Below are 12,481 nucleotides of genomic sequence, written 5' to 3'. Positions count from 1 at the left end.
CCTGGAACTCACTCTGTAGACCAGGCTGGCCTCAAACTCAGAAATCCGCCTGCCTCTGCCTCCCAAGTGCTGGGATTAAAGGCATGCGCCACCACTGCCCAGCCCTAAGTGTTCTTCTAATTCTGCTGCTGCCATGGACTTTTGAGTTTGGTGGTGAATGAGCGCATATGAAAATGTGCATTTTAATGTTCCACAACTTCCATCCAAATGCCAATCCTAACTGTACATATGTTCATTGCGTTGTAGGACTTTGGGTCTGGTTAATTTTGGCGTGTGATAGTTTAATTTGTTTGCATGTATTTTATTTATTTATTTATTGTTTTATTATAATAAAGCTTATCTATTTAAAAAAAAAATTTAAGCCAGGCATAGTAGTGCATGCCTTTAATGCCAGCACTTGGAAAGCACAGGCAGGCAGATCTCTGTGAATTTAAGGATAGCCTGGTCTACATACTGAGTTCCAGGACAGCCAGACCTATATAGTGAAACACTGGGGAAGAGGAGGGGAAAACTAAGAGGCAAACCTTCAAGGCCAATAGAGAAAGAAAAAAACCAAAAAAACCAAAAAACAAAACAAAACAATAACCCAACCAAACAGAAAAACAACCAACCAATAAAAGTCACAGGACTTGCCAGGTAGTGGTGGCACATGCCTTTAAGCCCAGCACACAGGAGGCAGAGGCTGGTCTGTATGTTCAAAGCCAGCCTGGTCTGCAGACCAAATTCTAGGACAGTCAAAGCTGCACATACCTGTTTCAAAAAGGGAAAAAAAAAAAAAAAGACAGGAATTAGCAAACCTCTCAGTAATGACCTTAAATGTGACTCAATTCTCTAATAAACACATGCAGACTGGCGAATTGGCTTAGAAAGTGAGTAGATCCAAGATCCGGAGAGATGGTCATGAAAAGAATATACCAAACCAAACTGCTGTTTTATAGAAAAAAAAAGAAAAAAGAAAAGATTTGCAAGCACCCAGCAATATCAACAAAAAGAAAGGGTATAAATAGAGAGAGGTGACTTGGAGGGGTTACAAAAGGTTCCAATAAAATGCAGAAGAATGTCTCTGAAAACTATTTGCAAAAACCTGGAAATATGTAAGAGATGGACAACCTTCTAGGCACTGATGACATACCAAATAAAACCAAGAAAATAACAATCTAAACACATCTACAAGAAATAACAGGTAAAAACCAAAGATGTCTTTCTCTCTCAGACTGACCAACCCAGGCTTTCTCAATGGTCTAAAGTCACACTGTCCAGGGCTGGAAAGATGACTTAGCAGTTATGAGCAGATATTGTCCTTCCAGAGGACCCACGTTCAGTTCCCATTATCCACAAGAGCTACTGACAACTGCCTATAACCTCAGTTCCAAGGATCCACACCCATTTCTGGCCTCAGCAGGTACCCCCCCACACACAGGCAGCATACACTCAAATGTATTTATATACATAAAAATATTTTTAATCTAAAAAATAACAACAAAGAAATTACATTCTCTAGAAAAACTAACAACTACCTGAATTAGAAAGGAAATGAAAATATTAAAATCTTTCCCAAGAACTATAATCCTGATAAGAGTTCTGTTTGGCTTCTGTTGTTTGTTTGGTTGGTTGGTTATACGTAACAGGGTCTCACTGTGTAGCCCTAGGGGACTATGAACTCTGAGATAGGCCAGCCTCTACCTCCAATGGGATTAAAAAAAAATCTCTCCCATGTACTCTAAATTTGAAGAAGTAGCCTAAGGCTAGCTAAACAACAAAAAATTATACACAGTGGGTGGCAGAGGGGGCAGAAATCACCTATAATCCCAGTGTAGTCCCCTCTTTCCCACCTTGCCTAAGGCTGCAGTAAGAGGCCAGCACAGGAGTTGTCAAAATGGCCACACCACGGCCGGGCGTGGTGGCGCACACCTTTAATCCCAACACTCGGGAGGCAGAGGCAGGCGGATTTCTGAGTTCGAGGCCAGCCTGGTCTACAGAAGTGAGTTCCAGGACAGCCAGGGCTATACAGAGAAACCCTGTCTTGAAAAAAACAAACAACAAACAACAACAACAACAACAAAGCCACACCACAACTTCTCAGCCTGGAGCTGTCACGGGAGCTGTCCACAGTGGCAGCACCACCACCACCACCACAACAACAACAAAGCCACACCACAACCTCGCAGCCTGGAGCTGTCATGGGAGCTGTCCACAGTGGCAGCACCACAACAACAACAACAACAACAAAGCCACACCACAACCTCGCAGCCTGGAGCTGTCACGGGAGCTGTACACAGTGGCAGCACCACAACAACAACAACAACAAAGCCACACCACAACCTCGCAGCCTGGAGCTGTCACGGGAGCTGTACACAGTGGCAGCACCACCACAACAACAACAACAACAACAACAACAACAACAAAGTCACACCACAACCTCGCAGCCTGGAGCTGTCACAGGAGCTATCCACAGTGGCAGCACCACCACCACCACAACAACAACAACAAAGCCACACCACAACCTCGCAGCCTGGAGCTGTCACGGGAGCTGTCCACAGTGGCAGCACCACCACAACAACAACAANACAACAACAACAACAAAGCCACACCACAACCTCGCAGCCTGGAGCTGTCACGGGAGCTGTCCACAGTGGCAGCACCACCACAACAACAACAACAAGCCACACCACAACCTCGCAGCCTGGAGCTGTCACGGGAGCTGTCCACAGTGGCAGCACCTCTTCTCCAGCCTCCTGGAGCAGCTCCACAAAGATGGCCCATCAGGCAATGCAACCTGAAGCTAGGAAGGACTTCCCATCTTAACCCATGGGCCCAATGCAGGGGAAAGGGTGAAAAAACCACCAATCCCTTAACAAGAAATCCCAAGTTCAGGACTTGAACTCACACCACACCTGAATCTGGAAATTTCTGTCCTGAAAAGCTCCACCCTCTAAGAAATCCTATCTAAGTCCCGCCCTTTGTCCAACTCCCCCGATGTCAGTCAGCTCTGGGAACAGAGGGCAGCCATCCCTTGATTTGTCTCTCCAATAAGTCTCCTTTATAAGATCTACTGCCTGGAGAGGCTCTCATCAGAAGAAGCTACGAACAAGAGAATCAACGAAGAGAAGAGAAAGGGCAGGGCTGAGGCCTGTAAGCTCCTAACCGCCTCAGCTCAGCTGGGGGTACCCTCCTCTGGGAGGCCCCTCAGAGCTCCCGAGTTTCAGGGTGTCCTCCCTGGGACACCTTTTCCCTTCAGAGCTGTATGTATGGTTCCTGGAACACCCTCCCATCTGAGCAGAAACACAGGCAGCACTGTGGAGGAGCTGAGTTCCAGGCTAGCTTGGTCTACATAACTCTTCCCAGATCAGCCAACGCTACGCAGTGAAATCCCGCGTAAAAGGTCAGAAGGACAACACAATCCCTGCCCTGGGCTTTTTCACTGTTGTCGAGGCTCTTTCCTTTGGAAAAGTTCTCCAAAATCTAGCCTTTACTTCAGATGATAAGCACATACAAGTTAAATTTTTAGGTAAACTTAAATTTCTCTCCCTTCTCCAAATTAGGGAATTTTGCCTATCACAACTAACAAATTCAGCTGTGAACTCAGGACGAGGGACGGAGATACAGGTCTACGGTAAAGCGTTCGCCTAGCATGAGACCTGAGGTTCGATCCCTAGTACTTTAATAAAGAAGCAGAGAGAGAGAGAGAGAGAGAGAGAGAGAGAGAGAGAGAGAGAGAGAGAGAGAGAGACCCTCTTCAGGGTGACCATAGTGTAACCTAAAGCAGGGAACAAGGAAATGAAAAAGTGCAAAACAGTGCACACCACCCACGTGCCTTCACCGCAGCCTGGACACGGCGTCACCAACTCGCCAGCTGCAATGTCAGCGGAGGCTCAGGTTCGCGGCGCAGGCTCGTCATGGGAAGACTAGAAACTTGGGACGAAGCAGCTTCACAGGGAAGGGACAGGACTGGACTGGAAGCCAGACTCCGCTAGCAGAGCATACAACTCAAATGCACCCGGGTGGAGGGCACTACCAGAGTCCATCTCCAATTGCTGCACACGTCCGGGGAGCCACCTTGCAGCCAAGCCGCGGCAGTGTCAGAACCACCCTCCAAGAGTCCAGGGCACACTCACCATTTCCTGCTTCTGATGCATCCAGGCGTTCTCCCTACCGAGCCGCAGTCGGCAGAACAGGCACCCGGGAAGCTCAAGCACAACTCTCCTCCCTCCAGCTACCCGGAACTCAAATATGGCGGCAAGGGAGCCACCCTCCACTATCCGTGCTTCTTATTGGATAGCTCAGGGGAGTAACAGTCTCCCTGGTTGGTGAATTATTCCGGACCCAACTCCTTAGAACTGAGTGATCAGGTCCAGCAACGCCTACCACCGAAATGGGTCTGTAAGTACAGATTGCAACAACTGCCCCGTCCAGGTTCATACCTTTTCTCTGAAATAAATCTGACTTCCTCCTGGAGGGTTATCACATTTCAGCACACCTCCTAGCCCGGGAGTGGTGGTGCGCATTTTTAATACAGAACCCGAGAGGCCGAGGACGGCTGTACGCTAGCTTTGTCTACATTATTGAGTTTCGAGCCAGCCAGAGCTATATGGTGAGAATTCTCCCCGTCTACACACACACAGGTCCAGGGCTTCAGAAAGATTTGTAAATTTTTATTTTTACTTATGTGTCTGCGTGGGTGAATCCGTGTGTGCGCGAGAGCTCTCTCAGATGTCTACTCGCTTTTCCAAGTGAGGCAGGTTTTTTGTTTTGTTTTGTTTTGTTTTGTTTTCACTCATCACTTTACCTGGAGCTCGGGTTTCCTTGGCTAATAATGGAAGCCAGCTAGCCACAGCGATTCTCTTATTTGAGCCTTCCTCAGAGATATGATTCAGAGATGTGCAAGGGTTCTCTAACGTGAGTGTTGGAATCTGAACTCCAGTCCTAGGTGTTTATCATGCGCCCTTAACCACCAACTCTCCAGCCCCATTCACAGCCTCTTGTGCTCAGCGGGCTCTTCCTGGTTTTTTCCGACATACAAATAGTGTCCCAATGTCACTTTTGAATAAATCCTTTGCTCTTCAATCAGAGTAAGCTAGAAAAAGTCATGATAGCAAACCAAAACTGATTTCCTTTTAAATTCCTTTGTGAAATAACTTTATGTTCACTCTGATTGGCTTTTTAAAAAAATTCCTTTGCCTTAAGAAACTTCCTTCTACTTTCATTTTGCCTACTTAGGCTCATCATATAAAAGCAAACATGTAATATCTGTTGTTTTGAGCCTGGCTCGTTTTCCTAACATGATCTCCAGTTCCATAATTTTTTTTTTTTTTTTGCAAACAGCATTCTTTGTGGATGAATAGTACTTCACTTTCATAAAAACCACATCTATTCTATCCTTTTATTCCTCCACTGCTAGGCTCCTTGGGTGACGCCATCACTTGAACGCTCAGTGCTGCAGTAAATGCGTGTGCAGGAGTCTGCAGTAAATGCGTGTGCAGGAGTCTTAGTTACGTGGTGACATTCGCTCTCTTCCTGTATATCTACAAGGGTATAGCTGGATAAAATGACTTAATTTTTAGTTTGGGGTTTGATGTTAAACACCAAAGCTCATGTGTTGGCGATATGGTCCACGGATGCTGTTTGGAGGTGATGGAAACTTAGCGATTGGTGGGCTGCCGAGTGGAAGTAAAGTCCTGAAAGATGTGCCCTTGAAGCAAGTATTGGAGCTCTGCCCTTTCCTAAGCACCCAAGCATGAACATTGATCTGTTTACTTCCCAGCCACCATGAGCTGAGCAACTTGACTCTTGGGCTTCCCACCATGATCCTCTGTTTTACCACAGGCCTAAACCAAAGGGATCAGCTGACTATGACCTAAAACCAAGAGCCAAATAAGCTACTCCTCCTTATAAACTGTTTATCCAGGGTGTTTTGTTAAAGCCACAGATTTTTGACTAAATTGCATTCTATCTACATATATATTTATCTGAAGATATGTTTCATATTTAACTTGAGATCTATAGCTCTGCCTGACCAGAACTCACCGGATAGACCATGCCAGCCACAAACTCACAGACATCTGCCTGCCTCTGCCTTGTGAGAGCAGGGATTAAAGGCGTGTCACACTATGCAGGCTTGCTTTTTCTTGTTCTTGTTTGTTTGTTTGTTACTGTTTTTTTTTAAAGATTTATTTATTTATTATATGTAAGTACACTGTAGCTGTCTTCAGACACTCCAGAAGAGGGCGTCAGATCTTGTTACAGATGGTTATGAGCCACCATGTGGTTGCTGGGATTTGAACTCCGGACCTTCGGAAGAGTAGTCGGGTGCTCTTACCGCTGAGCCATCTCACCAGCCCCTTGTTATTGTTTTTAAAGATTTGTTTGTTTGTTTGTTTAATGTGTGTGACTACACTGTAGTTGTACAGATGGTTGTGAGCCTTCATGTAGTTGTTGGGAATTGAATTTTTAGGACCTCTGCTTGCTCCCGTCAGCCCTGCTCACTTACTCCGGTCAACCCCACTCACCCAGTCCCTGCTAGCTCCGGCCCAAAGATTTATTTATTATTATAAATAAGAACACTGTTGCTGTCTTCAGACACACCAGAAGAGGGCATCAGATCTCATTACGGGTGGTTGTGAGCCACCATGTGGTTGCTGGGATTTGAACTCAGGACCTTCAGAAGATCAGTCAGTGCTCTTACCTGCTGAGCCATCTTGCCAGCCCCTTGTTTTTGTTTTTTAATGAAATTTTGCTTTGTATGTAGTCCAGGCTTGTCTTGAAACAGTGATTTTCTCATGGCTGCAAAAGTCTTCTTTTTTACTCCTAAATTTTGTGTGTGTGTGTGTATGTGTGTGTGTGTGTGTGTGTGTGTGTGTGTGTGTGTGTGTATTCTGAAATGATAATGGACTGTGTCTTAGGGCTGTGAACAGATACCATGATCAAAGAAAGTCTAATAAAGGACAACATTTAATTGGGGCTGGTTTACAGGTTCATAATCCATTATCATCAAGGTAGGAACGTAGCAGCATCCAGGCAGGCATGGTCCAGGAGGAGCTGGGAGTTCTACAGCTTCATCTGAAGGCTNTTATCAGAATACTGGCTTNCAGGCAGCTGGGATGAGGGTATTAAAGTCCACACCCACAGTGACACACCTATTCCAACAAGGCCACACCCTCTTAATAGTGCCACTCCCTAGGCCAAGCCTATACATACCACTACCAGACTGAATCTCTGAAACTGTAAGACATCNTAAATATCCTAAATTAAACTATTAATATATTGGTTCTTTAAGTTAGGGTTTCTCTGTGTAGCCCTGGCTGTCCTGGAACTTGCTCTTAGACCACGCTGGCCTGAAAGTCACAGGGATCTGCCTGCCTTAGCCTCCACCACCACTGGTGTGTGCCCTCCTCTTCCCCCTCCTCCTCCTCCTTATCCTCCTCTTCCTTCTCCTTCTCCTTCTCCTCCCTTCCTCCTCCCCCTCCTCCTCCTCTTCTTCTCCCTCCTCCTCCTCTTCTTCCCCCTCTTCCTCCTCTTCCTCCTCCTCTTCTTCTCCCTCTTCCTCCTCTTCTTCCCCCTTTTCCTCCTCTTCCTCCTCCTCCTCCTATTCTTCTTGACTCCTAAATACTTGAAGGGCACCTAAAACATTTTACTTTCAGCCGTGCTGGCATGTAATTACTTCTCTGTGTGACTTAAGCAAGTGAATGCACCTCTCTGTTCCCTCTGCCCTCCTGCTATCTCTCACCATCTACTATGGTCTAGGAATCTTGCAGAAGCTGGCTCTTCTCTGGAAGGTGGGTCTGCCCCAACAGGGGGAGAAGAGAATCTAGAGACCATGTACTCCAAGATGCTGAGGCCTCCAAGGTCTTCTAAGACCAGAAATTGGACTAGCTGGACTAGGAGACATGAGGAAGATGGAAAGAAACTTTGGCTATCTCTGAGGTTTCTTGTGGTCAGACTTCCAGGTGAGGATGAGCACCATGAAAGATGACATTAGACAAGAGTGAGAGAGCTGAAGGAGAAATTCTTCTGCCATAGATAGAATGTTGAGGAGGCCAAGTGTGGTGGTGAAGGCCTGTGATCATAGCCCTCAAGAGTCTCAAGCGCTCCTGAGTTTGAGGACAGCTGTGGTAAGATCCTGTCTAGAAAATGGGGATAGGGGCATCTCCCCAATAATCTTTCCTGTTTGTTTGCTCTGTGTGTGTATGTCTTCGAGGGATCACGTATGTGGAGACATGAACATGGGTGGATGTGAGCAGATTATGGAAGCCTGAATTTGATGTCAGGTGTCTTCCTCCATTACCTTCCATCTTGTGTGGTGAAATAGGATCTCAGGTGAATCCAGAGCTCATAGATCCAGCTAGGCTTGCTAGCTATCTTGCTGTGAAAATCCTCTGCCTCTGTCATACACTGGCATTACAAATGAGGACGAAGGAGAGGCAGGAGCGGGAGAAGGAGGAAAAGGAGACTCTCACTCCAGTTTGGCATTTATGTAGGTGTTAGGGATCTGGACTTTATTTCTAAATTTGTACAGCAAGGTCTTTAGCCACTGAGCCAATCTCCAGGACCTTGTAGGGAGGGATGTGGCTGCAGACAGATGTAGTCTTTAGACTTGGGACTGATGGATGCCTTTGGAGTCAAGAGTTTTTCTACAAAGCCTCAGTTTCCTCATCTATAAAATGGGAATAATTCTCTGCACTTAGAAGATGATCAAAACGACGTCATGGAATCGTGAACCGAGCATACCAAGGAGCTCAGGGTGGTAGTGTGAATAGATATGGCCCCCATAGACTCATGTGTTTGAATGCTTGACTCTTGGGGAATGGCACTTTTAGGAGGCGTGGCCTTGTTGGAGTAGGTGTGGCTTTGTTGGAGAAAGTGTGTCACTGTGTGGGTAGGCTTTGAAGACTCCTAGTGCTCAAGCCCTGCTCAAAGAGAGCATCCTCCAAGCTGCCTGCTGAGGGCAGTGTCCTCCAAGCTGCCTGCAGATCAAGCTGTGCAACTCTCGCTCCTTCTCCAACACCATGTCTGCCTGCAGGCTGCCAGGCTGTCTACCATGACAAGGGTAGAAACTGTAAGCCAACCACAATTAAATGTGTTCCTTTATAAGAATTACCTTGGTCATGTTGTCTATTAGCAGCAATGAAAACCCTAACTAAGACATTCAGCAAAGAACATTTTCTACTCTGCTACAAAGTAGTCCTGGAAAGCTATTTGTATTAGTAATTTTTTATTGCTATAATAGAAAAAATCATGACTGAGGCCACTTATGAAAGGAAGGGTTTATTTGGTTTACAGTTACAGAAGGATGTGGGTCCATTGTGATGGGAAAACATGACAGCAGGCACTAGACACAGAGGCTGGAGCAGAAACTGATGGATAACATCTTGAGCCACATGTATGAGGACAAGAGAACAAACACAAAATGGCTTTTAAATTCTCAAAGCCCACTCCTTGTGACACACCTTTGCCAACATGGCCAAACCTCCTAAGCCTCCCCAAACATCACCACCAACTGGGGACCACTTCTTCAGATCCCTGAAATATACTGAGCATCTCATTCAAATCCTACATCAATGTTGACCATTGGATAATATTCCGTCCTAACTATCACAACATCTAAACTTACTGACTGTAAGTTGGGCAATGTGATGAGACACACTTTTAATCTCAGAACTTGGGTGACTAAGCCAGCTTTGTGATTTTCAGGCCAGTCTGGGCTATGTAACAATATCTTGTTGCAAATCCAGGCTGTGGGTGTTGCTTGGTGCTAGAGGGCTTGCTTAGCATGCACAAATTCTTGAGCTCTGCATCCAACAGTAGAAAAAGAAAAGTTGAGGAAAAACAAAACAACTAGAAAAGCAACTTTGCATCTGTGTTGGGCCAGCTGGACCCTTCATTTGTCTCCTCCATTTCCTGTGGGAGTCTGGGTTTCTAGTAAGAAGTCTGGGGCTCTGAGAGAAGCAGCAGAACATTTCGTATCTCTCCAAGCTTAGCTTTAGGGTTAGCATACCATAATTTTTACAACACTCATCAGGCCAGAGCAAGTAAGTTCCCACAGTTCAGTTCAAGTTCACAACGTGGAGAGAGCTCCATCTGCAAAGGCTGACAATGAAGGAATTATTAAAAACAACTGAGGTGATTTATATAGTCACTTACCACTATATTAATGAGAATAGGATGACAGCTAACCATTACTCAGCATCTACTATATACCATAAACAATATGCCAGTTGTTGCATATAATTTTCAGCTTATTCTGAGGTAGGTCTACCTTATAACTTACGTTGCAGGTAGTGAAACTGAGGCTCAGAGAGGTCTCAGGGAACTTCTCCAAATTCACCAACAGTAAGGGAATATGAGCAGTAGAGTGGGTATTCAAGAATTGTTTGATAGACAACAAAACAGATCAACATAATGCTAAACTCTGGATGAGTGGGACATAGGACCTGGTTGCTGTTGACAGGATGTAAACTTGAACTCAAGGCTCCTGACTCCTCTCCTTACATCTTTATCTCTTATAGGCATACCTTTTGCTCCCTGCTGTGGAGTCAGGTACCTGAACAGAAGACCAAGAGCCTGGTTCTGAGTCAGGGATCTGTTCTGATATCTAGGGCTGGTCAGTGACTCAGAGCCAAGGCACAACCTTGCTTTCTTCTCTGGCTAGAGCAAGCGGCAGTGCCTGACCTTTGAGAGCAGCACTCCTCTCTGGCCCTGTTTGAACATATGAACCTCATGACTGTGGACAGTTTGCAGAAATGTGTCTTCAGCTTCCATAGCAACGGTCAGGAGTGAGTGACTACCTTTGCCTGACAACCTGAACCAAGAGAGAAAGTTGGAGAATGAAGGACTGGCCAGAGGAAGCAGAGGTGCCTCTCTCAAGGTGGTAGGTTTTAACTGACACTGAACAGCAGTGAGAGGAGCAAGAGTGTTTGGACTGGCAAAGGCAGGTTGCAGTAGTTGCAGTAGTCACAGCTGATTATGGACAACCAACTCTGGAGGTTGGACACTCAGGTAGGTTTCAGACACAAGAGGACCCGCGGAGGAAAAGAGCCAAGGTTGGTGGGGAAATGAGGCATATTTCAGAAAGCTAAGAAAGAACAGCTAGAACAGATGTTGAGTGAAAGAGCTAAAAATGGTTCCAGTATCTGCCTTGGGATTCTGGGTGCTCCCTGTGGAGAGTGATTACCACAGCTGTGCTTTTGGTTTTATATAAGTGAATTTATTTAGTGTTTAGTAAGCAAAAAATAGCAGAGTATCAGATCAGGTATTTCTATTCCTCCGCAGGAACAGGACTGAACAAACCCCACCAAAATAGGGAGCTAGAGACCTTGATCAATAAAGAGGGTTCTGGGTGGAAAAACTTACTTTTAGATCGAACTTCCAATTCTAGTTTCCACCACAGACATTTACAGATTATAGGAGGAAAGTTAAGGAAGAGAGGAGCCAGCAAAAAAGCTTGGATGGTAAAGCAAGTGTGTTTGTGTGCTTGCGCTTACCTGTGGTAATGAATGTGTGGCAGTTAGAGGTGTGGGAATTGGTTCTCTCCTACCCCGAGGGACCTCGGGTATGCAGGCTTGGTGAATCTTAAGATTTGGGAAGGTGCCCAGTTTGTTCTGAGAATGATTTGCCTTCCAGATGTTCTCAGGGACAGAGTCAGCTGTGAGGGCAATCTGGCTGTGAAGTGTGTGCTCATTTGGCTAACCTGGCTGGTTAGGCAGGGGTCGCCTTTCTCCATCACTTCCTCCCAAAGCTCCATACCCAGTTGAGTCAATACTTCCTGGTAGATGCAGGTCCACTCTTGAGTCAAGGGCATGTAAATAGTGGAAGTCCCCTGCTGAACCACCAAACAAATTCTCAAAGGCATGGTAGTTTTCCTTTAGGCTGTCATCCTTTTCACCTTCCTCTTTGCCACAAAGCTGGAGCCCAGTCCATCCCTAGACAAAGGGGTCTTGGAGGACACTGTGATACAACAAACATGCTTATGTCTAAACTGGAGAAGCCACATTGCTTCCAGAACCAGTCATTCAGAAAACTTAACCAGCACATGGAGTTTGCTACTATAACCTGTTACACCAGGACATGAAGGCTCGTAAGCGGTGAAGCAAAGAGAAGAGCACTTGTAGGGGACTTTCCTGGGGGAGGGGCCTTAGTTCTGGGTCTCTGCTGGGGGTCTTCTGGGTTTTCTTTAGGTCCTAGGCCTCTGCCTCTCTCTGGCCTGCCTTGCAGGTCTAACAGCAAATACATTGCTGCCATCTTGGAGCTCAGCTCCTTCAACAGCACCAGTTCTTCCTGAGTGAGGACTTCCTGTACTACCTCCGTGTTGATGGGTGATGGGTGATGCTTCCGCAAGGCCTGCAACCTGGTGTACAGTTTCACAGATGCTGTCACCACCACAGAGGGACACTGCAACCTTAATACTCAGGGTGTTGATGAGTTCCTGAAAGCTAAGGCTAAGACTCAAACTTTAGACTTCGTTGATGTTCTCTTAAAGACAAAAGCG

General features: G+C 46.0%; 1 protein-coding gene across 1 annotated transcript in view; it reads right to left on the bottom strand.

Annotated features, from left to right (window-relative positions):
* Window positions 1-4,212, bottom strand: part of LOC110335395 (zinc finger protein 14-like) — a 12,066-nt gene extending 7,854 nt beyond the window's left edge. Inside the window, exon 1 of the mRNA XM_021217531.2 lies at window positions 4,116-4,212. Within this exon, the coding sequence (XP_021073190.1) occupies window positions 4,116-4,136 (21 nt within the window). The 5' untranslated portion in view covers window positions 4,137-4,212. The remainder of the gene's footprint in view (window positions 1-4,115) is intronic.
* Window positions 4,213-12,481: the final 8,269 nt, after the last annotated feature.

Source organism: Mus pahari, chromosome 18 (genome assembly GCF_900095145.1).
Source record: "Mus pahari chromosome 18, PAHARI_EIJ_v1.1, whole genome shotgun sequence".
NCBI lineage: Eukaryota > Metazoa > Chordata > Mammalia > Rodentia > Muridae > Mus > Mus pahari.
Note: the sequence above shows the minus strand (reverse complement) of the source record. Positions and strands in the feature narration are given on the sequence as shown.